We start from the raw sequence: 27624 nt of genomic DNA, 5'->3' as shown, positions 1-27624 counted from the left end.
TTTTATCCCCTTTTTTACACTGAAAAGGTAGACTGTCTGAACTTCTTTTATCCATGGACTCTTAACAATAGATCATTTAAAGGCCTAAATCACGTCAGTATTCGATCAGTATTTTGCATCAGTGTTTGTGTGCCAAAACCAGAAGTGGACCTTACAGAGAAACTATAATTAAATGATTGATGCTTTTTCTGTGTTTTGGAGACGCTCCTGGTTTTGGCATACAAATACTGATCAAACATACTGATGTGTGAATAAGCCAAAAACGGATGAAACGCTGATGGATCTCTGAAGTACAAAATATGTCTTCCTAGTTTCATACATGTTTCACCGATCTTCATAGACTTTAATGGCAGAGTCTGATCCACAAAACAGATGGAAATAGGACATTCTCTGAGTCTCAGGGACCGGAGACACAGGCCCATTTTTTTTTAAATGAATGTGTGAATGGTTCAATGAAACTCTATGGGTCATTGTGCTGTCCGAGAAAAGAACGGACAGCACTAGGACGTGTCACGCGGATGTGTGAATGTAGCCTTATTCTTACACCGATGATCACCAAGGTTAACTGCTGCTTCCTATGTGATCCCATTTCAACTATATTGATGATCCTTGCTGGCGACAATCATTGGCTGCTATGGCTTAGGACATCACTTCATCGTACTACAATGACAACAAACATGGCACAGATCCCAATGAATGTGGTGTCACATTGGAACTGTAGGGTTTGAAAAAAAAAAACTATCCACTGTCCTTTATGTCTGTTAGATTTGGTCTTTGATGTCTACAGGTTCTCAGTGGAGCAGTACTGCCAAAAATTCAATGGTACTAATATAAGTACATGTCAGTAGGAAGAATATCCTCATCATGTGCTTTAAGCCTTTATATAGGGTAAGATGTATAGAATTAGCATTCTAGGATCATTGCTCCATCATGCAGGCAGAACCAACAACTACAACTCATGTTACATTAGTCAGTATCTGTGTGAAGACGTAAAGATACAGACTCAAACTAATAAAATGTTTTGGATTATTTAACACATTTTGATACCTTGTTCCACCTTGAAGGATCTGGCTGCTGCAGGAACACGATTTGCAGATATTTGTTGGGAGGACATTGGTTATAAGCAGCTGTTTTTGGAGTCCTGTCTAACAATTTGATCAGTGTAGATCAAACTTTACCCATTTTTACACCAACTACGAAGCAAAAACGTATAGAGTAAACTAGGCAACACTTTTCCAGCGGGAGTGCACTGACTTACATAAAAAGTTCTCGCCAATGCATGCTTAAAATATTTCTGAGAACAAAACTTCCTTTAGGGTAAAAACAAAAAAACTGAAATTTGAGCAATGTCATTGTAGATCTAATCCTGTCCTCTGACCATAGTTACCAGGATACTCTACTAGTTCTGAGACACATTTCTCATGAAACAGATTCTATGCAGACCTATTTAATTTTATAAATTGCTCTGGACTTCCCTTCCCAAGTGACTACTCTGCTAGAACATATACTGTAATGGAAAAATGATAATTAGAACTTAATGAGCTTCCTTCCCATTAACATCATTACTGACCTAACAACTTGATGTGCTCAGGTATGTATATGAAATCTTCTGACCACCCGAGGGCAATTATTCTGGTTAACGGATTATTAAAGTGAACTAGAGAATTCTCAGCAATTAAGCTATGATGGCCTTTCATTTATATCCTGTCCGAGAGGGAAACCTTCCATTGTGCATTCGAAAATAGCCACAAGTTTGATGAACAGGTTTCAGTTTTGTTGATCTTTCCCGAAAAAAAACCCCCATAAGCAGACAAAGTTGTCATTTACCGAAAGTGCTAAATGTCCTGTATAAGTAATCACCCAGCAATTCTCAGTGCAGCCCAGGAGATTTTGACTAGTAATGGCTTTAAATGGGCAGCACTGTTGCTTTGCAGCGCTGGGCTCCTGGGTTCAAATTGCACCAAGGACCACATCAACAAGGAGTTTGTATGTTCTCCCGGTGTTTGTGTGGGTTTCCTCCGGGTTCTCTGGTTTCCTCCCACACTCCAAAGACATACTGATAGGGAATCTAGATTGTGAGCCCCGATAGGGACAGTGATGATAATGTCTGTAAAGTGCTGTGAAATTAATGGTGATATAAGTAAGTAAAATAATTAAATGGCCATATTAGCAATCCTGCTGGCAACTTTAATATAAAAGTTAAAAGGAAAAATTGTAGTAATGGACTAAAGAGTTGATGAAACAAACATTGATACGTTGGTAGTAGCAGGTTAAAGGGGTGTATAATTTAATGAGTAATCCCTATTTGTTTATGTGTCCTCCAACAATATTCTTCAGCTCGGACCCCCAGCCATGAACTGTTCTGTCCAGGGGAAACTAGAAATTGTTGAAGCACCCTATAATGCAACCATAATTGAAATTAAGCTTAACACAATGACTTAAAATCAAAGGGTGTATGTAATGCATGGACATGCGGGGTCTTCTAAAGTGTGGGATATTTTCAGTTGCTGCTCTACACTCTAGATTACAGATGAGTCATGGATAAGAAACTTTTACCCACTGCCTCTAATAAAGGGGTTAATCCCACTTTAAGAATTTATGACTTATCCCATGGCCTATCTTTATGAGAAAGGTGGAGATTCGGTGCCATAAAAGCTTAAGATGGGAATAATACTTCAACTCACATTTTTCTCTAAGGCTTTGCAAAAATTAGTTTTTCCACACCAGAGAAATGTTCTACATTTCAGAATCCAAATTTTGTTCTGTTGAGCTCGCTTTTAGCCATCAGTTGAACTGTGCAAGAAATGTTTCAGCAAAAAAAAAAGAACGAGCCTCATGAAAAAAAAAATAATATCCATCTCTTTCTCATTAAATAACCAGGCAACTTTAATTAAATACTGAAGAAAAAACGAAAGTAAAAATTCTGTACTTTTTATATATACAGTACTTGACCTACCTTTCCATGTCTGATAATGCAGAACGTCTAACAGACAAGCACGGGTCCATTAACGCCAGATTGTGATGTTTTTTTCTTACAGCTTCACTTGACCATTTACTGTATAGCAACCGTTCTATGATTCACCTCAATCTAAAGTCCTTTGATCAGGCTCTGAACGACGCTGAAATTGCTTGTAAGCTGCAGCCTTATTGGTTAAAAGTAAGTTTTTGAAAATCTTTTATCATTCTCATAATTAGATGCTTTTTATACTACAAACATAGATGGCTGAAAAAGATACAGAGGTCCATCCTTTCGGCCTTTATTATGTATTTATTTATTTGGAAAAATATTGTGTGTTTTGCATCTTCTGTGCCCTACAATGGATTCATATCAGTAGATAAACAGAACTTAGGGCTAACATAGCATTTAGGGCAATTTCCAAATGTATTGGTGCCTTGACATATGGAACAATTCTCCTTTTCCTTCCTGCCTATGTGTTTTGAGGTTGACACTCAATATTATATAATGATATATTATAATTATTATTTATACTCTTTATTGTGTAGGTCTGAGGAAGGATATGAGTATGCATCACAAGTATTTTTAATAAAATGACACAAATTAATTAAATATTTCTCTTTTTTTTTATAAATAGGGGCATCTGAAAAAAGCACAAGCACTGGTAAACTTGGGAAAAACTGATGATGCTTTAAAAGAATATCTTTACTGTCTCTCACTTGATTCTGGGAATAGTACAGCAAAGTCAGAAGCTCAGAAGGTAATGTAATAATTCTGTTTGTAATGATTCCTGCACACATCGAATATGGAGGACCCTTCACCTTTTCTGACATGTCTGTTTTATTATATGGAAACTATGAGCACATTTTTACATGTGGAAGTATTGGTATGGCTGTAAAAGTGTTTGTTCCCTAATAAAAAAATGTACCTTTTTTGTATAGATCTTATTACCATTCAATAGAGATCTAGTGTAGAATCATCAGACATGCTTCCTCCCCTGCCCAGGAGCTGTGGTATGATCAGACCATGTTCCTGCACGGTCAGACACAGCCATTACATCGTACAGAGCAAGGATACAATTATAAGATTATCTCAGCACAGGAACATTTTATAATATCTAATTGTGAAACTTATTTTTATTCCAAGATCTATTACATATTTTGCGGATTATAAGATGCACCAGACTATAAGACGCACCCCAAATTTGGGAAGGGAAAATAAGATTTTTTTTTTTAAATAAAATGGGGGTGCATCTTATAATCCGTTTTAACAGTAGCTTATGGTGGGGGAGGTCGGTGGCGATAGAGCGGGGTCACAGGAGGCAGGGTCGCTGCTTCAGGAGGCCAGCGACGGCAGGAGTGGGGCGATGCTGTGGTGCCTCGGCACTCGATGTCCCCTTTCCCGTAGATTTACCTGCAGTGGGCTTCGGGAAACTGGCTGCCAGAGGTGGCACATGCGCAGATTGAGGTCTCTGGAAACAAGATTTCGTCTCCCAAGATCTCAATCTGCGCATTCACCATCTCCGGCAGCCATTTTCCCAAAGCCCACTGCAGGGAACTAAATGGGAAAGCTGACTCTGCTCACCGGCGCCGACATCTAGTGAGCGCCCAGGCACCGCAGCATCGCCCCACTCCTGCTGCCGCCAGCCTCCTGAAACCACGACCATTCCTCATGTGACCCCGCTCCATCACTGCCAATCCCCCCACCACCCCCCCGGTAAGGGGAAATCCTCTTTAGAGGCTAAGTGTTGTCAAAGGTATCGACCACTAATGTCAATCCTTATGGAATATGTTCAGAATGTCAGGGAAGCCTAAGGCTGACTATACACATGAGATAGCTGTTGACTGAATTTTAATTTGTGAGACAGATATCTCTTTTGACTTTCCCCTATACATGTACGCTCAGCTTGGGTGAGCATCTATGCGTTTTCAACAGAAAGAGAGGAAAAAGTCACTCCTTGACACTTTGGTCTCCCCTGAAAATTTTTGAGCCTTCTGTTCTCTAACACCATCTGTGCGGGAAGATTTGGGAGGTCCCATACACTCCAGATGGACGTCCAGTAAAATCGGCAGGTTTGCGCCATTTCCATCTATTGTGTATGGGGAAATGATCCAACTGTCCAAACTGCATATTCAGGAAAGAATGAAGTTATTTAGGAGTGGCTGTGAATGACTCCCAGATAAATAAAACTATTTTGATGACTCGATAACAAAGAGATTTGCTGTAATCCAACATTTCCAGTCATATTGAAGAAAGAATGGCCACATGTAAACCCAACAGATTAAGTTATTACATTTGGTCTAAGTTCTAAAGACTGTTGTTGCCACATATCCACCAACATCTCATCTTCTAATTGGTCCTGGTGCACAGGGAGTTTTGAAAGTTTTAATAAATTATTTTATCATATCCGCAGCTTTTGCTAAAGATGTTAAGTCTTGGACACAGTCAGGGAGACTTGCCTGAAATTCTGCAAATAATGCCACATCCCACGAGGATAAAGGGAAGTCTTACGAGTTCACTAAACACCTCAGACTACACCAGTAACACACAGAGATTATATAGGGTGAGTAACAAGATCTGCTGGAATTTTATCATGGGTTTGTGTCTTAGGAAATAACATAATAACTAGATTTTCATTCTATTGTTACTGTTTTTGACACATAGCACCACCATCCTGTGTAACACTGCACATTATTGAGCAGGAACGTACAGCTGAACCAGTTCTAATCTTCTCCCATCATCTTCTGCTGTAGGGCCATTTTGGCAAGTCTCCTCTCTCTTCTGCATCCAGTCTTCCTTCTCAGCTTCTGTATTCCCTATTTATAGCCATTGAGATCATTGGTATATTCCAGGGGTTTGATGTCATCGGAATATTCACAGTCAGACACTAGAAAGGGATCACTGAACTGTGGAAAAAGTGTGTGACAAAGATCTTCCAAGAACACGGGGAATGGTTTTGTCAATCTCATAATTTAAAAGGTCTGGCTCTTTGCCATCAGCCCCATGTTCTGCAGGATAAAGTATGGCTGCAATAACAATATGAGCCAAGAGATCCAGCATTGTCCATGCCTTTCGGGGTTGAAGCACTGATTCTCCTTAAAAAGACCAGCTCAGTATGGAGTCTTAAGGGTATGTGCACGCATTGTCTTTTTCAGGCAAATTCCGCTCGGAACCCACCTAAAAAGCACTCAATAAATGTTAAGAATAATGAACATATGCACTGCAATGGCAAAACGACTTGCTGTGCACACGTTCAGTCTTTTGTAACTTATTTTAACCATGAAACGACTAAAAGAAGTGACCTGACCGTTCTTCGGGTGACTTCCACTTAGGAATCAACATTATTTTATTATGAATTAAAAAAAAAAGAATTGCAAAGATGTCAAATAAGACGGCAAAGAAGAATCTTCAGGAAAAACACTGCCGTCAAAACTATACATGTGCACCGATGTCTAAAATACGCCATGTGCACATTTTCTTACAGAAAATCTTACAAGGGAGAAAAGTATGAAAATTAACTCTGTCTCAGAGCAAATGAAACCTGTGAAAGGTGGGTACCTGATATGGCAATGTTTGATAGTTTCATGAGAACCAGTGGCCTTAACATCATCAGCCAACCAGTCTCTGCTCTGCACTGATGAGGGGCAAACACCCCATCTCTAGATCAGTTTCAGGCTTGGCATTTATCCTTGGCCGTGCTACAAGGTCACTTAAAGGGTTGGCCATTGACTCATAGGCCATCTCTCCTAGGTGATACAATATAACTTATAAGAGACTAATTTGCATACTTTTCCCCCATGATGCATTGCCTGTGAGACTCCATACTGAGCTGGTCTCTTTAAGCACAGTCAGAACTCTCCCCTTCATTATGATCAGAATTGAAGTGTTACTTTGGCCACCAACATTTATCCCATGAGCCATGAGGGATTGGTTTCTCCTGTTCTCTTGTTTGGTGGCATTACCGAAAATCCCATTATCTTGAGATTGCAAAAAAACTAAAACACAATTTACCTTTTATCTGATTAGGGTCATATGGAATATAAGAAATCAGTAATGTTTCCTGAAGAAGTAGACTCGTGTGAATGTAAAAGCTCATGGAAGTTTAAGCAAAAATCTGAAGACAAAACAGACATGGAGAACAAAAGGACCTCACCAGCAGAGACGCCTCTAAAACTGCCTCTGCTGTGCAGCACATTAAAGAGAAAGCTATCTTCAGATGATGCAAGTGAGGGTAGACTGCTGGAGGGGCCATGCAAGCTCCAGAAGAGAGGTGAGACCTTCACGTCATATCAGTTCTCATTTACAGGTGTATTTCTGCCTATGCATGGAATACTGTAGTCTTCTGCACCATTTCATATACAGGCATCCAGCTGAACCATGCAAATGTTTTTAACATACATTAAACATATCACTTTATGTCTATATAGGGGCATATGTCAGGGTCTTCTACTGGAGGTATACATCAGAAAGTCCTCCTTTCCTTTTGCTTGTTCTGTAAACCCTATGTGAATAGGCCCTAAGGTGTCATCCACACAGATATATTGTACCTCTGTGTTATTCTGCTATGCCTTTGGAGGAAATACCCCTGAATTTTAACATATATTGGAGCGTCACAAGTTTTTTTTCTGGCAGCTGCAGACATACTGCACATTCACACAAATGTACTTTTTGGTATCAATAAAAAAAAATCAACATTATCCAAAACTGATGATATTACATATTTTTCTAATGTACAAATATATATCACTAAATGCAGTTGTTTTTTTTTAGATTTATTAGTACGTGTAAACAACGGAGACCAGGGCTCGCCCGTCTACGTTGACCCATCAGACCTGGACTGTTCTCTCTGTATGAGGTAACGTTTCTTTCTGCTGGGATTGTTCCCAGCATGACATCCCAAGAGAAAATAATGTGTTTCCTTTAATCCACAGCCAGTTATTCACAAAGTCTCTGGAGCCCACCTATTACCTGTACACCCTACAGTGACACTCTTCCTAAGTTTCTGCTCGTTGCCTTTGACATCTTTCGGCAGTAAATCAACCCAAATCATGTCCACCTGACCAGTCAAATAATTTCAAACACTTAGGATATTATACAAGAGTCCTACAACATAGCCTAAAAGCGACCCCATGCGTCATGTAATCTGGCTGACTGCATTGCATCTACCATTACCAGAAGTTTAGGATCTTACTGCATATTCACCCTCCCGCAAAACCACCACAACCAAAAAGTACATACATATATATGAATTTAATACTATTATAGAACTTTTCCCAGCTACACCGGGACTAAATATTACCTGCATATTGTTAGGAACAAAACACAAAGACAATTATTCCCAATAATAACACTTTACCACGTCAAAATAATACCACTACAACATGACCTCTACCATTACCACTACCTTATAATCTTACCATACTACTACTCAACAAAACATACAATACAAAGACTAATATTACCAAAAATACCACTATACATCTCATATTCACTGAATTGCACCAAACTGTTATCAAATGCCAAAAACACCATAAAAATTACCAATATTACCATGATACAGTGACCATATAGTGGTAAATACCAGTTCTGCTGAACCTACAAGTGTCTGCAGTAGCAGATAAATCCAGCAACTCACAGTTGATGTTCTTTCTGCTTGGAGTCATTCACTTTTCCCATCTTTTCCATCTGGCCCAGACCACAATGACGACTTCTACCAGAAATGACTTCAGTCCAAAGACTCAACCAACTCCTTTAACTTCTCACAATTCCAGAGTCATCCTAAATTGCCCAAAACTTCCCATCCTGCTGTTACTCCCAATTCTGTGCCTATTGTAGCCCCATTTGCCCTATCACTGCACCTACTATTTGGCAGAGTGAAATACTTCAAAATTTGTTAGTAGTATAATTATCATCCTCCCCAAAGTGCTTCAATTGTCCCCTAAACACAGTAGTGCCAGATAGATAGTGCCCCTAAAAATAAAAATAATATGTTAATGCTGATACAGTTCAAAGTTGCGATTGGTTGGAGACCCAGGTCACCGAGCAAGAAATCTGAGGTGTGCCCTGGATGTTTGGCCCTAGTGACACCTCTAATAAAGTGTCGTACACATGGCCCTGTTTGTATTGCTAGCTTAAAAAATGTCGTGCACAGTTTGCAAATCATAACTATGGGATACTGGAGGGCTGAGGTTTCATGGTGTCCCTACTCTTATCAAGCCTATACATCCCATAGTTCTTCTCAGGTCACTACTAGCTGAGCCAAAATCCCATGCATGCACCAAGCACATATACAATGCACAGAAAAAAGCTAGTAGGTTATACCTAACTTTGCCAGTGGTGATGTCAGGGGTTCGGAGTGACATGTGGGCATGATGACAGCACAGAGGACACTCTCCCGCACCGCCCAGATGTTTCCAAGGCAATTAGCATGTTAACTTTTAAATTAATTTCTTTAGTATCCCCTAAAAAGTTATCATGGGTAGACACTCATTTTAGGAATGATCTTTAATATATATTTTTACTTCTACGGCTAAAATCACAACTTGTACTAATACTTATGGTATACTATACATATAGAATCCAAAATAAGATGTTTTAGAGGTAACCTAGTTGTATTTTAAAGAAATAGACATTTAGAACGGGCCCGATTCATCAAAGCTTTCACGTCGGAATTCTGATGTAAAAGCTTTGAAAAGTCACAAAATTTTGTCACGAGTCAGAGTTATGTTAAAATTTTGCGACTTTTAGCATTTTCACACCAGTTTCTCCCAGCTCTGCCAAACTAGGGAGCAGGGTGGGACACCACAGCTCGTTTAATTCCCGATGAGATGTGGCATTCCCTATGCCAGATATCTATCTCCAGTCTCTAACTGGAGTAAGTTATCTGCCGTGGTGCAGAAAGGTGCACACCACTTGTCAGACGCTCCTGATTCATGAAGACGTGTGGACCTCTTCATGAATCGAGAGCTTCTGACTCCAGTACACCTCCTCATGAAGGCCGGAGTGAACAATGCTGGTCTTGATGAATCGGGCCCTTAGTGTTTCTTATGATCAGCAGTACTTATTGTAAAAGGGATATCCAACTATGTGCCAGCACAGCACAGCAGGCTGAAAGTGGGCAGACGTCTCACTAACTGGTGAGTGCTGGTGAGACATTTGCCCATGTATAGCCTCCCTACAAATTTGTATAACAGACCCAGATACGTGAAAGAAAGGGAAGGTCTGTGTGAATGAAGTATGAATATGAGCAGTAATGATGATACAGTTCTATGTACCTCCTGTATAGAGTATTCGAGTATTCAGGTTTCTAATGTCTTTATTACATGTATTTGGAAAACATGATTCATTGTATAGAACGGTCCCTTCAGAGAATAGAGCTAAGAGAAGCCAGTGTGTTCATAGCTCACTCAGACATTGGGGGTTATGTAACCTTATATATCACAGGCTGTTTCTTATATAAAATGGGCAGACTGTGCTCCTTTCCCTGGATTATCCAATGACCCAGAGTCCAGTCTACACACCAAGCTGGAATTAACCCAGTTCTACTTTTCAGGCAACAAAAAAAAAACTTTCACATTCAGATCAAGAAAAGCATTTTAAGGTAAAATGGTTACTGGTGCTGTCTGTGCTGTTTTGTGACTAGGACCCTCTTACTACAACCCGACTTTGTTATAGATGTACTAGATATTCAGCTGCCAGTAAGTAGTGTATATGCAAGGTTTTAGCTAGCCACACCAGTGATCCATAGGTCTCCCTTAATGCCCCCATTGTAATGCAGAGATGTCTCACACGTTCCTTATTGTTGCAAGATATTGTTGTTTTCTCTTTTTACTCTATTGACTCCAGGTTGCTGTATGAGCCAGTTACTACTCCCTGTGGACACACATATTGCCTCAAGTGTCTAGAGCGCTGTCTGGACCACAACTCCAGGTGTCCATTGTGCAAAGAAGATCTCTGTGAGGTTTGTTGCTTTGCTGTTTTATTAAATAATTGGAAATTGCTACCTCACCATATCAAACAGACATCAAATCTATAGTACGAGTAGATATAAGAAACGTTGTTGTATATATAATAGGGGAAATATGGTTCTTTCTCCACTTACAAGTCACTTCTCCTGCCCCTTCCACCTGATACATGCTTCTTTCTCCACTTACAAGCCACTTCTCCTGCCCTTCCACCTGAAATATGCTTCTTTCTCCACTTACAAGCCACTTCTCCTGCCCTTCCACCTGAAATATGCTTCTTTCTCCACTTACAAGTCACTTCTCCTGCCCCTTCCACATGATACATGCTTCTTTCTCCACTTACAAGCCACTTCACCTGCCCCTTCCACCTGAAATATGCTTCTTTCTCCACTTACAAGTCACTTCTTTTCCTGCCCCTTCCATCTGAACTCATCATTTATTCTGAAAATGTACTCACATTCATCTTGCTGAATGAGGTGTCAGATTACAGCTGCCTAATAAAGTCTAAGAAGAGGGGAGGGGAAAGGAGACATATTGGCAGATAAATGGTGCTGCAGCTGGCTATTAAGTGTTCCATCCCACCCTAGTGCTGGATTCACACCAGCACTGCTCACTACTGCTGCTTAATGTCCTCCATGCTGCTGCTTCTAAATATGTGCTACAGAGAGATAGGTGAGCAGGAATTCCTCATGTCTCTCTGAGCTATGGTGTGTATGTGAGACATCATAGCTGTCTCCACCCACTAGCTCAGCGACAACTGAAAATTAGAAATGGAGGATGTAGAGGGGGTAAACTAGTGAAAAAGGCAGGATACAAGTCAAATAACAATCAGATAGCTGTCGTGTGTGCATTAGTAAGCACACTATAAGTCACCTGTAACATCAAGTACGCCTTAATCTTTCATTTAATTAATAAAAAGTGCTTTTTTTTAACTCCAGCAAAATTTAACATCCAGATAAAATAGAAAAGTTTGTGGGGTTTTGATGTCCACCAAAGAAGGTTCACATGTCCACAAAAGGGAGGTGACACTATCGCTGTGCTTTTGAGCTTTTAAATGGAATGTGCCATCAGAAAATGATCTATTTTTTCACATCAGGTATTTATGTTAAATGTATTTTTCTATTTTTGCCATAGTTCTTATTTTTCCTATAACTATTTAGAAATCTTGCAAATTACAGATTGGCTAATAGTCTCCTACTTCTTTCACATGGACATTAACAGTGATAGACTGACACAGACCCATCTGAGCAAAGATAATTGTGTAGGGGATAAAACATCAGCATGAATTAAAAAAATATATATTTAACATAAAAACCTGATTTAAACAATTGGTCATTTTCTGATGACACATTCTCTGTAAACAATAGGTAAGTAGGGCACTCCAAGGTGTGTCGGGTGCTCGGATAGGGTCCCACCCCGTAACACTAGTATAAAAGAATCCGGCACTCCAATTCTAAAGGATATCTTGTTTTATTATATACAATCCAGAAATGTGCAAAGTGTGGCGTTTCGGTCGGTATGACCTTTCTCAAACATGCACTAAAAAGAATAACAAAAAAATTGGCATACAGTCAAAATAAACATAAATATGTATAAATCATGCATAAAAATAAGTGCAAAAATATACCACATATACAGGACATGAGCCAAACAGGTAATGTTGAAAGCACAGATCATCAGGCAGAAAGTGTCCCATTACAGCATTAAGGAATTGGATTTTAATAGTCAGATACATATAAATATGGCAAATGGAAATTTGGATATAATGTACTGTATGTCCAGTGGTCCTGAGTAATAGGGTTATTGGAACGAGGCTAAGGGATGAAGGTGACTAGTAGATAGTGGAAGGATAGACGTAAAGCATAGGGAGATAGACAAATAAGAGGAAATGCAAAAAAATGGAAATATAAAAAATGAAAATAAAATTAAAGAAAGAAAAGTAGATAAAAGGGAAGATAAAGGTAAAATAAAATAAAAATGAAAAAAATAAAGAAACAAAAAATAAAAAATAAATATAAACCAGAGGAGGACAGTAGAGGACATAAATTGTACCAGTATAAAACTCAGTGACGTCAGAGGATGGAGTCTCAGGGATTGTAACAGGTTGTAAACGTTGATGTAAATAAAGAGAGAGCATGTTAGTTTATGAGTTAAAGATTGCAATATTGAAATCTTGTTTCTAAAGTTTGTAAGTTGAAAATCCAGGAAGCTTCCCTATTTTGAGCTGCTGAGCTCGGTTTCCTCCTCTCCTATATAACGGGATTTGTTCTAGGACCTCACATTCTCAGTAAGTTTAGCTTAGATGCTAAAATTAAGTTTAGTATCATTCTTAGTGTGTTGTAGACTAGTGAGATTTTCGGACTGATGTGAGACAGACTCCACCAGTTTTTATTGTAGTAATGTTCCATTCAGACAAATTCAAGACCAGTTCAAGTTCTCCTTCACTATCTCTGCGCTACCCCCATTTTACACCTTACAAATTATTACCATTTATTGCATATTTTCATGTTTCCAGTACCTGGCCATAAGGAAGTTTTGTAAAACAGACCTGATGGAAGATCTCATTGCTAAATACTTTCCTGAGGAACTCAAAGAGAGAAAGATGGTGTATGAAGAGGAAATAGCAGAACTCTCCAAGTAAGTCCACAAAAATAGAAGCCTGTATATCTGTGAAAGGTTTGGACTGATTTAGAGCATGTATGCATCCATACAGGGTACGCAGCAATTAAAGGGTTGAACTCAAGTTATTAAATTGCTTTAGTTAGATAGCATGAAAATAAGCAAGTTTGCAGTTTACTTGCTTTTTCTATCTTTTGCCATTCTCTGGCTATTAGAGCTTTGATGTTCCATTGTTTACAGCTCATTGCCAAGCTGAGCGACTACCAGAGCCTGGTCGAATATACGCTGTAGCTACACTTCAAGCTGAGGAGTTAACTCCTGAGAGTCCAGTCACCGCTTTGCAGTCCATATTTTTTTATACAGCAGTTAAGACAGCTGTTCACCTACTCCTCTTTATCAGGCTCTTGATCCAGAGCTTATGTTATCAGACCTGCTAAATCACATGCCCCTGGACACAATCTGTCACTTCCTCCAGAGCAGTTTCCCTAATCACTGCTCATTTTTCAGCCAATTGCTTGTTCAAAGACCATTATACCTATATAAAAATATAGTGATAACAGTGTAAACTTCACAAGTGTACTGACAGATCTCAATGTGTAGATATTAGGATAGGCCATAAATATTTGATCATTGGGGGTGTGACACTATGCACCCCTGCCGATCAGCTGTTACCGGGGCTGGCCGGAAGTTCCTGGATGCTGTTGGAACACAGCAGCTAAGACATTTCTATAGTGTCCTGGTCAGGTTCAGATGATTAGGGGGTGGATCTGTAGTACCCGGCGGTGTCCCCTATAGAAATGGCAGAGCTGCTGTGTTCCAGCAGCATCTGAGAACTTTTGGCCGGTGTCTTTAACAGCTGATTGCCAGCCTTTCAATGGCCTTCAAAATAGGCCATCAATAAAAAAGTAGAGGCCAAACTCTTTAAGGGCTACCACTTTGTTCTCACTGATATTATGACTTCCATGACAGCTATGCTGTGCCTATGATTAAAGAGGTCCAGTTGAACTCCAGCAGACCACATTGATTTTAATGCAGTCACATGGGGATCCAGTATTTTTCATCTGATCTTAATTGATCCTTGTTTTATTCTCTTTAAGCTTGAATACAAATGTGCCCATATTTGTGTGCACAATGGCCTACCCTACAGTACCATGCCCGCTGCACATATTTGAACCATGTTATCGCCTGATGATTCGAAGATGCATGGAAACGGGTACGAAGCAGTTCGGCATGTGTATCGGAGACTCTGTTAAAGGGTATGTAAATGGATTCTTTGCATGTTTTAGGTTACATTTTTCCACTACGTTTTTGTTAAAGAGAACCTGTCATGTTATACATGCAGTCCGAACTGTGAACAGCACGGTATAGAGAAGGAGAAGCGGAACAGAATGATATATAGGATTGTTGGGAAAAAATTTAGTATTACTTGTATTTTATTCTTTGAAATCCCTGGTGTTTCTATGCATAGGAGTCCAGAGGGTGGTCCTATTCAGTGACTGACAGCTATCTGTTCATGTAGAGCTATTCAGAGAAAGCAGCTGTCAATCACTGAGTAGGACCGCCCACTGGACTCATATAAATAGAAGCAAGAGGGATTTCAAGGACAACATGTAAACTTTGCTGAAACTTTTCCCACAAAAATGTACATAAATCTGAACAGCTATAAAACCCTGCCTGCAGATTAGATACCATTTTCATTATGACAGGTTACCTTTAACTTATACCTGTTATTATTGTTTAATAGGCTACATGTTGTCATTATTTCAATATCCAAATGATCTTATTCTTTCATTATACCTCAGGCACACACATACAACACCTATAGAAATCTTTGGGCCAATACTGACATTCCATATGTCACCCATTTCATACAGAGGCTTTTGAAAGTTTGTAGTTTCAAACAATGTATTTTTTGGAAAATCATCACTGCACTTTTTATTGCAATATTTTTTTTTAGGCAAAGCCAAAAGTGGATCTCACTGAAGGGAGAAGTATAATACCTTCATATACAACCCCTGGCAAAAATTATGGAATCACTGGGCTTGGAGGATGTTCATTCAGTTGTTTAATGTTGTTGAAAAAAAGCAGATCACAGACATGGCACAAAACTAAAGTCATTTCAAATGGCAACTTTAGGGCTTTAAGAAACACTAAAAGAAATCAAGATTAAAAATGTGGTACTCAGTAAGGGTAATTTTTTTCAGATCAAGCAGAGGGAAAAAATTATGGAATCACTCAATTATGAGGAAAAAATTATGGAATCATGAAAAACAAACACACAAAAGAACACTCCAATACATCACTAGTATTTTGTTGCACCACCTCTGGCTTTAATAACAGCTTGCAGTCTCTGAGGCATGGACTTAATGAGTGACAAACAGTACTCTTCATCAATCTGGCTCCAACTTTCTCTGATTGCTGTTACCAGATCAGCTTTGCAGGTTGAAGCCTTGTCATGGACCATTTTCTTCAACTTCCACTAAAGATTTTCAATTGGATTGAGATCCGGACTATTTGCAGGCCATGACATTGACCTCATGTGTCTTCTTTCAAGGAATGTTTTCACAGTTTTTGCTCTATGACAGGGATGCATTATCATCTTAAAAAATGATGTCATCATCTCCAAACATCCTGTCAATTGATGGGATAAGAAAACTGTCCAAAATATCAATGTAAACTTGGGCATTTCTTGAAGATGTAATGACAGCCATCTTCCAAGTGCCTTTACCTGACATGCAGCCCCATATCATCAATGACTGTGGAAATTTGCATGTTCTCCTCATGCAGTCATCTTTATAAATCTCATTGGAACGGCACCAAACAAAAGTTCCAGCATCATCACCTTGCCCAATGCAGATTCGCGATTCATCACTGAATATGACTTTCATCCAGTCACCCACAGTCCACGATTGCTTTTCCTTATCCCATTGTAACCTTGTTTTTTTTTCTGTTTAGGTGTTAATGATGGCTTATGTTTAGCTTTTGTGTATGTAAATCCCATTTCCTTTAGGCGGTTTCTTACAGTTCAGTCACAGACATTCACTCCAGTTTCCTCCCATTCGATCCTCATTTATTTTGTTGTGCATTTCCTGTTTAGGAGACATGTTGCTTTAAGTTTCCGGTCTTGACGCTTTGATGTCTTCCTTGGTCTACCAGTATGTTTGCCGTTAACAACTTTCCCATGTTGTTTGTATTTGGTCCATATTTTAGTCACAGCTGACTGTGAAAAACCAACATCTTTTGCAACATTGCGCGATGATTTACCTTCTTTTAAGAGTTTGATAATCCTCTCCTTTGTTTCAATTGACATCTTTCGTGTTGGAGCCATGATTCATGTCAGTCCACTTGGTGCAACAGCTCTCCAAGGTGTGGTCACTCCTTTTTAGATGCAGACTAACGAGCCGATCTAATTTGATGTAGGTGTTAGATTTGGAAATGAAAATTTACAGGGTGATTCCATAATTTTTTCCTCAGAATTGAGTGATTCCATAATTTTTTCCCTCTGCTTGGTCTGAAAAAAAATACCCTTACTGAGTACCACATTTTTAATCTTGCTTTATTTTAGTGTTTCTTAAAGCCCTAAAGTTGCCATTTGAAATGACTTTAGTTTTGTGCCATGTCTGTGATCTGCTTTTTTTCAACAACATTAAACAACTGAATGAAAATCCTCCGAGCCCGATGATACCATAATTTTTGCCAGGGGTTGTATATTTCCTAGTTAGTTTGAATCCTTTTCAGGCTTTAGCGGAAAAAAAAAAGAACCTGCATCAAAAACTGCAGTGATGATTTTCCCCAAAAGAGTGTGTGTGAGACCACCATTAGAGTGCAGTCAGCATGTATCCTCTACACCGGACAAGAACAATATACAGACTGTCCCATGTGCAGCTCACAATTGCATTTTGTGAATCTGTATAAAGGGGTATTTTTAGGTTTGAAAGTTATTCCTATCCGTGGGATCGAGATAACTTCCCGATCGCTAAGGGACCTGAATGCTGGGATGCCCACCAATTCCAAGAGCTAGGGCTCTTCACCCTTGTGAATAGATCAGTATTTGACCATGCACATGGCCATTCCATTAATTCTTAATTGAATCTTCATAGATTGCCGAGTACTCTGCTGGGCAGGTCTTCAGCACTAAGTACCGCTAAGACTACAGCTAAAGTCTTTTGTTTTCAGCCTAGCTGGAAGCTCTTAGTCCTTTGTTACAACTCCGTTACTCTTTTTACAGGAGTTGTAAAGTATATTCAGATAAGGTTTTAAATCTGAAATAGTAAAATGTCTAAATTTTATTTCAGCCCTCTCGAGTACTGCAATCCAACAATGTGGCACTAGGACCAAAAAATGTTGTGTACCTCTTCCTACATTAAAGGGGTTGTCCACTATTAGGACAACCCCTTCTTGATCTAAATGTTTGGCGTTGATAAAATAAAAAAGTTTATACTCTCGCCCCATGCCAGTGCCATTCCAGCGGTGTCTGCAGTCACATTCACTGGGTTCCCGTGCGTATGTTATGACACATGAGCCTGGCGCCCAGTCAGCGCTGGCGTCACTGTCTCCACCTTCGTACGGTTAAGTAATTAACAGGAAGTGAGAGCTGTGGGAATGCAAGTGCCGACACTGCTGGGATGGCATCAGCACAGGAGATTTTTTATTTTATCGGTGCCAAGTTTGGGGTATGAGAAGGGATTGCCCAAGTAGTGGACAACTTCTTTAAACTTTAGCAGTACATTCATTATAATTTACAATAATTTTTTTTTTTGTGGCTCAACTCATTCATGCAAAAATACAATCACCTATAGAAGAGAGGATAAATTTATGATCTTGGGGGCTTTACTAATCACAAGAATTGCGGACCTGTGTCTATCTTTTAGGGCTCATTCTGACATCTAGTTTTTTTGCGTTTGAGAAAATTGAACCAATTATTCTTCTTTCATAGGTTTGCAGATTATGGCTGCATGTTGGAGATCAGAAATGTAGAGCTCTTTGCTGATGGACGTTCGGTGGTGGATAGTATTGGAAAAAGGAGATTTAAGGTTATTCGACACAGTCAGCGAGACGGATATAACACCGCTGATATAGAGTACGTTGAGGATGATAAAGTAAGTGCTTACAATTAGAAGACGGCTGTAGTCCTATGCATCCGGACATCACATCTGTACTCTGTGTGGGCTTAATAGAACTGTAATTAAATTTTGTCTCCCGTTCTCCATGACTTATCACTAGCACAGACTAAATTTCATCATAGGCATATATGAGTCTGTGAGGTCAGGGCACAAGACTCGAGGTAAGGCAGGGACTTGACAGTCATCATATGGAAGAGAAAATACTGCCACTATGTGGTCATGTGAATCATTGCAACTAAAGTATGCTAGTATGTAACAACCACAAAACACTCCAGCACAAATAATCAACACATCTACTTTAGTCTAATGATACCACAAAAGTAATTTTCCAGTTTTGGAAAACCCACTGTCCCCCAGCTGCAGGCTGTTTAAAAACAAAAAAACAAAACTGTGCTTTACTCACCCACCCTGGGTCCTGTGCTGAGTCTCAATACTGCTCCTGGTGTCTGCTATTGTCTACAGCGTTGTAGCCAATCTGTGAGCTTAGCGGCTCTGAGCGGCTAATTCCGAAACGTTTCGGATTCAGACAAACCTGATACATGCTGTCCAATCTACAAACAGCATTTATCAGCTGTTAGGTTCCCTTTAAGAAAGCCAAAAGAAGTCAGCATATCTTCAATCATTCTTTTTTTGAGGCATAAAAATTTTCAAAAGTTTTTATGCTCTCATAAAACAATCCTTGAAGATAAGCTGAAGAAAAATTACAAAAAAGAGAACAATGTTCATGCTTCACTTTGCAAAAAGTTTTCAGCTGAAGCGTCACTTTCTTTTGTAAGTTTTCATACCCGAATAAAGGAATCCTTGAAGATATAAAGGCCTTCTTATGGTTCTCTAGTAACCAGTATGGATGGACTGTTACATCCTTGGTTGGACTTTTTGAGCTGCTACTAATCCTCTAATTTTTGCTACAGTCGGGATCCAGTCAGTATTCGGCTTCCTTTAGAATGTCAGTAAATATCATGCCTCTTCTATGCTTGTTTTTTTACAGATAGGATAAGAATCTGTTATTTTCTATGGGCATATTTTTTAATGATAAAAATATTACATTCAAATCAATGGGTTTGTGAAAAATATTCACAAAACACAGATGCATCCATGTGTCACAATGCGTTCTTTAATGGACAGGAGAAGTGTCATTTTTTTTTTTTCTTATACATATAAGAAAAACAAATGTCGCATTGATGGCAAAAACGAACAGTTGGACCAAAAAATGGATCCAAATAGGAACACAATGTACTTGTGTATTCTTTAAACCTTAAAACTATGTAACTATGATCCAGCACACTGGAAAAGGGAAAGTCTGAATAAGGTCTTACACTCTAACTCATACATTATACATTGGGATTATTACCTTCCAAAGAATGGAGCGAGCAAGGCCATTATAAGTGATAGTAGTCAATAGACTGACAGAGTTATAATCGTAGAGGATAGTAATACTGCCTAACAAAGAAAAAAATCCCCCTATTATTAAAAGATGCACTTTAATATTTTTTAAAAAGTACCAAAACAGACCAATTATTTCTGATATAATAGCCAAAATACCTGCCACTAAGGTGACCGGTGTTAGAACCCTTCACCATACAGCTGATAATTTTTAGGTAAAGGTCAACCCAAAAAAATGATCAATTGTATGGTGAAGGGTTCTATCACCGGTCACCTTTGTGCCATGTATTTTGGTCATTTTATCAGGAATAATTGATCTTTGTGGTACTCTTTATTAATATTCTTTAAAAACTATATTTTAATAATAGGGGGGATTTTTTCTTCATGTTAGAAAGTGGTAGAAGTCATCCATTAAATTCCCATTAGAAAAAGGAAGTATTTGAAAGCAAAACAGACTACACTTTTATATATTCAAAATGAAAATTAATCTGGATATCTGGTCAATGGCAAAAAGGAGAGCAAGCGAGTCCATTGGACCACCTTTTTTCTAATTTTGCTGAATTTGTCAGGGGATCATGAAACCCAGAAGCCCTGGATGGAAAGTCATGAACGCACTGCTGAACACGGTGTGAACCTAGCCTAACCTGTTAACCATGTCATGTTACACATTAATGTAGCCAAAAGATTAACCTAGAAGCATTATCCAATCTAGCCTATGTGTGCTCCTTGTCTTACAGGTGCAGGGAGAACATTATGCAGAATTGCTTGTGCTGCATGATTCGGTGTACGATCAGGCTTACACTTGGTTTTCTACCTTGAAACCAGCACTAAAAGGTCGCATTTTGAGTCATTTCGGTTCTATGCCTGAGAAGGAAACTGATTTACAGGTAAATGTTTAGTATCCTATACCGATACATTGTTGATGTGAAATTGTTTCTAAGTGAATGAGATATGAAGATGACATCATCTCTGGCCAGATAGCGAACCACGAACACTTGTTCTACTCATTATGGCAATGGACTGGCATGACTTGTCAGCCAATAATGCTGCTTCCATAGCCTGGGAAAGGATTTCCCAACCAGGGTCCACAAATCACTTGATAGGGTGATCAGTGGCTACATAGAGGACATCATCACAAGACCTTTTATTTTTATAGAAGACATGGTTGGCAAAAAATATTGTCCACTTCGCTTACACATTTGGTCTGCCTCCAGACCTAAGTTCTTCTAAGGTTAGAAGTCAGAGTTCCCTATAAGAAATATACGTTGACGACCTGTCACTTGCCATGAATATGCATTTTTTACTTGGTTTAAAGGCTGCTGTTTTTTTAATCTGGCATTGATTTTGCTTGTACCTGCGCCTAAACATGGCCTCCTGTTCCTTGTGTCTAAATCTAGCCTTTTTAGCTGAGGCGGTGTGATCATCATGAAAAATCCCACAAAGAAGAGTTTAGGACAACAGCCATTTGGCTAATAAGAGTAGATTTATACATACAAGAAACAGGGGCCATTTCTCAAGAACGGAGAGGAATAGGAACATAAGGAAAATATTCCTCGATTCAGGAGAACAGCTGTTTTTATCTAGGTAAAACAATTACCATACTTATTAATGGCAAGTGACAGGTTCTCTAACTAAAGTTTTTGACATGGCAGACAGTATTAATCACTAATTATATGACCCCAGAAATTGTGACTATTAGTAGCCATTAACTGACCATTTTTAGTGTATGGCTTGAATTCTTCCATCATTGTGGTAGAAGTGGGTATGATCAGATCTGGCATACATTTTGTAAATTACACATTTTTACAACAGGCCAATTTACTAACAGTAATTACTAATTTTGTTGAAGCAACTTTTGCCCATCGCCATAAGTTATGTCCACCACTGGATTGTATATTCACTTGGTCAAAGCTACAGATTGGTTGTTTTGTGACTGTTACAAGTCGATGTGCATGATTCATGAAAATGATTTCACCACAATTCTGTCGTAAAACACCTTCACATGTCACAAAAATTTTGGGTAACTTGAAGTTTTGCGAAAAATTTTATAAAACACCTTAATAATTCACATAATTTTTGCACAACTTGGAAGTTGCAAATAAATACTACTACATTTGGAATTTTTTTTTACAGCAGACTGTCAGCTATGCTAATATAGGCGTAGCATGAGTGGGACTGGCGGTGACGTGGCTTCACCTGGTCGTCCAATTCATGAAGTATTGCGCCACATTAATGGCATAACTTACTCCAGAAAGGTACCCCAGACCCTGACTGTAGTACATTTTTGGCAGTGGTGCATGCAAGTTAACAGATGCCTCTAAATCAGTAAGTGGCGTACGCCTCTTCATGAATTAGGTGCATTTTCCTCCAGTGAGTCCCTTCATAAAGACATATATGCGTAATGCCACGTGAGACGAAGCCTGCCTGACAGGTTCATCAAAATTGACACCACTTTAGTCCCAGAAAGGAGTACATCTCTGCTGGAGGTGCACGGCAGTTGTAAGATGTACCTAATTCTTTAAGTGGCGTAAGCCTCTTAATAAATTAAGCACATCTTACTTCAGTGTTTTCTTCATTAAAGAAGCACTCACATCAAAAAATTGTATCCTCTTATATATTGAAATCATCATATTATACAGTAGAGAAACGAGAAGAATTAGCTGGTAGAAAGGCAAAATGAGCAATTGTAAGCAATCATCATATTATACAGCACTGTGTACTTACAATTGCTCATTTTGCTTTTCTACCCAGCTAATTCTTCTCTTTTCTCTGCTCTATGTAGAAACAGGAAGTCTCTTGTCCCTGCAGTGTGTAGTGTGGGGTCTGTCATCTCACGGTAAAACTGATTGAGCTGACACGTCTATAAGAACCACTTAATCTGAACACATATTCAAATATTAGCATCTGGGAAAATGTTAATTTAAAGACATATTTCAGAGTACTCAATGATGGGCCGATACGAGATGTTATGTACATTGCAGTGCGTAATGTATTTATGTTACTCCTTGTCTTTTCCAGGTAAACCCCAATGGTCCTGCTTGGTGCTGGTGGATTCTGGCTGTTCTTCCTCTTGAGAGCAGGGCACAGCTCCCTTTTCTGGCTATGACATCCCTGAAGGATCGCTTAACCAGTATTCGGCGCGTCCTGCTTTTTATGTGTCGTACACGATCACGATAATGCCATCGTACATTCCATTGAGTGCATACACAATGTGCGTGCCATAAGTGTATGACACATTACAACTGGCAAAGAGGCATTTAGTCCTTCACAATTAACTTATTTGGATTTTTTTCTCGAACTGATGAATGAAACCAGCGCAAAGCCTGGACGCCTTTTATATCAAATGCAGTATACAGATATTTTCTTTGGAAATCCAAATTTTGATAAAAGTTTTGTTATACAAAATCTGAGTTTTTACGAGATGTACAGATTTGTGATCATCTTTACGCTTAATAATTTATTTTTTCATTACCATTCCTCCAGCTTGATGTGTTCACAGTGAATCAAAAAAAATGGACAAAAACATGTTAATTGATATATTTATTTCCTGTTATTGAAGATTTGTGATAATTAAAAAAAAATAAATAAAAAAAAAAAATTGAGAAACTCTCTTCTCCAGTTCACTTTGTCTGCTTAAGTATATTCATTTTATAAGGAAGGACGTTACATAAGGGCAAAAAGACATCTATGCTGCAGTCTAAATATTCGCAGAAGCAAAAAAGTGTTCTCTATAATACGGTAAATTTAAAAAAAAGTATGTAAATGCAAAAGCTCATACATTGCAAGGCCCTATGGGTCTGCAATGCATTGGTAACATGCCCCTTATAGGGTCTCAATGAGGCACCTTATTCTCACAAAGAATCTGTTTTACTCCATATAAATCAGAAGTATATGGAGGTACACTATAGGCTGAGAGAGGATGAGACAGAGGAGGCTGCACACACAGCTGTAGTGTGCTGGTGAGGAAAGGGGCTGATGTACACGTGGGGCTTGAAGGGGACATGGGCTATGGACGATGCTGAGGGATGGGAGCAGGAAATGGAGGGCTGCGAACACATGGGACTGGAAGGGGACACAGAGGGGAGTAGGACATGTGGGGCTGAGGCAGGGTGCAGGAAAGAAGTGAGCCACTAAGCGCTACCTCCGGATATTTAAATCCAGCAGGGCGTGCTCCTGTTTGGCCATGCCACCCGCAAGCCTCCTACACGTGTACATGCAGGGTGCCAGTGATGGCGCGATGCTATGACATCACCGCACAATGCACTCGCATCACTGAACGTACCCGTGTGCGCGCTGGCGGCAGGGCGCATTGAAGTGCAGAGCGCCCGCACTGATATAATCATATATAATCATATCAGTGCTGGCGCTCGGATCCCTGCAGGCAGTGGCTGCTGCCAGAGCAAAGGATCACCTTGATCTTTTGTTCTAGCAGTCAGTGGCTATCTACTGACATGGTAATTAACCATGTCAGCATATACAGTGGGTACGGAAAGTATTCAGACCCCTTTCAATTTTTCACTCTTTGTTTCATTGCAGCCATTTGGTAAATTCTAAAAAGTTCATTTATTTTCTCATTAACGTACACTCTGCACCCCATCTTGACTGAAAAAAACAGAAATGTAGAAATTTTTGCAAATTTGTTCAAAAAGAAAAACTGAAATATCACATGGTCATAAGTATTCAGACCCTTTGCTCAGACACTCGTATTGAAGTCACATGCTGTCCATTTCCTTGTAATCCTCCTGGAGATGGTTCTACTCCTTCATTGTAGTCCAGCTGTGTTTAATTAAACTGATAGGACTTGATTTGGAAAGGCACACACCTGTCTATATAAGACCTCACAGCTCACAGTGCATGTCAGACCAAATGAGAATCATGAGCTGAAAGGAACTGCCCAAGGAGCTCAGAGACAGAATTGTGGCAAGGCACAGATCTGGCCAAGGTTACAAAAGAATTTCTGCATTACTCAAGGTTTCTAAGAGCACAGTGGCCTCCATAATCCTTAAATGGAAGAAGTTTGGGACCACCAGAAGTCTACCTAGACCTGACCGTCCAGGCAAACTGAGCAATCATGGGAGAAGAGCCTTGGTGAGAGAGGTAAAGAAGAACCCCAAGATCACTGTGGCTGAGCTCCAGAGATGCAGTAGGGAGATGGGAGAAAGTTCCACAAAGTCAACTATCACTGCAGCCCTCCACCAGTCGGGCCTTCATGGAAGAGTGGCCCGACGGAAGCCTCGCCTCAGTGCAACACATGAAAGCCCGCATAGAGTTTGCTCAAAAACACATGAAGGACTCCCAGACTATGAGAAATAAGATTCTCTGGTCTGATGAGACGAAGATAGAACTTTTTGGTGATAATTCTAAGCGGTATGTATGGAGAAAACCAGACACTGCTCATTACCTGCCCAATACAATCCCAACAGTTAAACATGGTGGTGGCAGCATCATGCTATGGGGATGTTTTTCAGCTGCAGGGACAGAACGACTGGTTGAAATTGAAGGAAACATGAATGCAGCTAAGTACTGAGATATCCTGGATGAAAATCTCTTCCAGAGTGCTCTGGACCTTAGACTTGGCCGTAGGTTCACCTTCCAACAAGACAATTACCCTAAGCACACAGCTAAAATAACAAAGGAGTGGCTTCAGAACAACTCTGTGACCATTCATGACTGGCCCAGCCAGAACCCTGACCTACACCCAATTGAGCATCTCTGGAGAGACCTGAAAATGGCTGTCCACCATCGTTCACCATCCAACCTGACGGAACTGGAGAGGATCTGCAAGGAAGAATGGCAGAGGATCCCCAAATCCAGGTGTGAAAAACTTGTTGCATCATTCCCAAGAATCCTCATGGCTGTAGTAGCTCAAAAGGGTGCTTCTACTGAGCAAAGGGTCTGAATACTTATGACCATGTGATATTTCAGTTTTTCTTTTTTAATAAATTTGCAAAAATTTCTACATTTCTGTTTTTTTTTCAGTCCAGATGGGGTGCAGAGTGTACTTTAATGAGAAAAAAAAATGAACTTTTTAGAATTTACCAAATGGCTGCAATGAAACAAAGAGTGAAAAATTTAAAGGGATCTGAATACTTTCCGTACCCACTGTAGCCACAGACAATAGAGGGACATCTGTCCATCTTGTTTTGATATGCCCAGACTTTTCTTGTTCTGGGCATATCTCAACAGTGGGGGCATTTATTAAGCATGAGGACATTGGACATGTGGTGGAACATGGGGTTTGGAATAATATGGTGAAATATTGGACAAAGGGGATATTATCACCAGGGGACAATATAGATTATATACAGTGCCTACAAGTAGTATTCAACCCCCTGCAGATTTAGCTGGTTTGATAAGATGCAAATAAGTTAGAGCCTTCAAACTGCAAACGAGAGTAGGTTTTATGAACAGAAGCATAAATCTTACAAACCAAAAAGTTATGTTGCTCAGTTGAATTTTATTAAATTTTAAACATAAAAGTGTGGGTCAATTATTATACAACCCCTATGTTTAATATTTTGTGGAATAACCCTTGTTTGCAATTACAGCTAATAATCGTCTTTTATAAGACCTGATCAGGCCGGCACAGGTCTGTGGAGTTATCTTGGCCCACTCCTCCATGCAGATCTTCTCCAAGTTATCTAGGTTCTTTGGGTGTCTCATGTGGACTTTATTCTTGAGCTCCTTCCACAAGTTTTCAATTGGGTTAAGGTCAGGAGACTGACTAGGCCACTCCAACACCTTGATTTTTTCCCTCTTGAACCAGGCCTTGGTTTTCTTGGCTGTGTACTTTGGGTCGTTGTCTTGTTGGAAGATGAAATTACGACCCATCTTAAGATCCTTGATGGAGGAGCGGAGGTTCTTGGCCAAAATCTCCAGGTAGGCCGTGCTATCCATCTTCCCATGGATGCGGAACAGATGGCCAGGCCCCTTGGCAGAGAAACAGCCCCACAGCATGATGCTGCCACCACCATGCTTGACTGTAGGGATGGTATTCTTGGGGTCGTATGCAGTGCCATCCAGTCTCCAAACGTCACGTGTGTGGATGGCACCAAAGATCTCGATCTTGGTCTCATCAGACCATAGAACCTTGAACCAGTCTGTCTCAGAGTCCTCCAAGTGATCATGAGCAAACTGTAGACGAGCCTTGACATGACGCTTTGAAAGTAAAGGTACCTTACGGGCTCGTCTGGAACGGAGACCATTGCGGTGGAGTACGTTACTTATGGTATTGACTGAAACCAATGTCCCCACTGCCATGAGATCTTCCCGGAGCTCCTTCCTTGTTGTCCTTGGGTTAGCCTTGACTCTTCGGACAAGCCTGGCCTCGGCACGGGAGGACACTTTCAAAGGCTGTCCTGGCCGTGGAAGGCTAACAGTAGTTCCATAAGCCTTCCACTTACGGATGATGCTCCCAACAGTGGAGACAGGTAGGCCCAACTCCTTGGAAAGGGTTTTGTACCCCTTGCCAGCCTTGTGACCCTCCACGATCTTGTCTCTGATGGCCTTGGAATGCTCCTTTGTCTTTCCCATGTTGACCATGTCTGAGTGCTGTTCACAAGTTTGGGGAGGGTCTTAA

At 39.8% G+C, this 27624-nt stretch overlaps 1 protein-coding gene across 1 annotated transcript in view; it reads left to right on the top strand.

Moving 5' to 3' along the window:
* LONRF3 (LON peptidase N-terminal domain and ring finger 3) overlaps nucleotides 1-23643 on the top strand; it is a 34496-nt gene extending 10853 nt beyond the window's left edge. Inside the window, exons 2-12 of the mRNA XM_073641185.1 lie at nucleotides 3039-3157; nucleotides 3594-3716; nucleotides 5370-5519; nucleotides 6983-7226; nucleotides 7727-7811; nucleotides 10802-10916; nucleotides 13436-13557; nucleotides 14637-14795; nucleotides 18476-18638; nucleotides 20783-20932; nucleotides 23064-23643. Coding sequence (XP_073497286.1) covers nucleotides 3039-3157; nucleotides 3594-3716; nucleotides 5370-5519; nucleotides 6983-7226; nucleotides 7727-7811; nucleotides 10802-10916; nucleotides 13436-13557; nucleotides 14637-14795; nucleotides 18476-18638; nucleotides 20783-20932; nucleotides 23064-23222 — 1589 coding nt within the window. The 3' untranslated portion in view covers nucleotides 23223-23643. The remainder of the gene's footprint in view (nucleotides 1-3038; nucleotides 3158-3593; nucleotides 3717-5369; nucleotides 5520-6982; nucleotides 7227-7726; nucleotides 7812-10801; nucleotides 10917-13435; nucleotides 13558-14636; nucleotides 14796-18475; nucleotides 18639-20782; nucleotides 20933-23063) is intronic.
* Nucleotides 23644-27624: the final 3981 nt, after the last annotated feature.

This window comes from Phyllobates terribilis, unplaced genomic scaffold (assembly GCF_046119375.1).
Source record: "Phyllobates terribilis strain yellow unplaced genomic scaffold, ASM4611937v1 Scaffold_7__3_contigs__length_470593459, whole genome shotgun sequence".
In the NCBI taxonomy this organism is placed as follows: Eukaryota; Metazoa; Chordata; class Amphibia; order Anura; family Dendrobatidae; genus Phyllobates; species Phyllobates terribilis.
The sequence above is the reverse complement of the archived record's forward strand: the minus strand, read 5'-3'. Positions and strand labels throughout refer to the sequence as shown.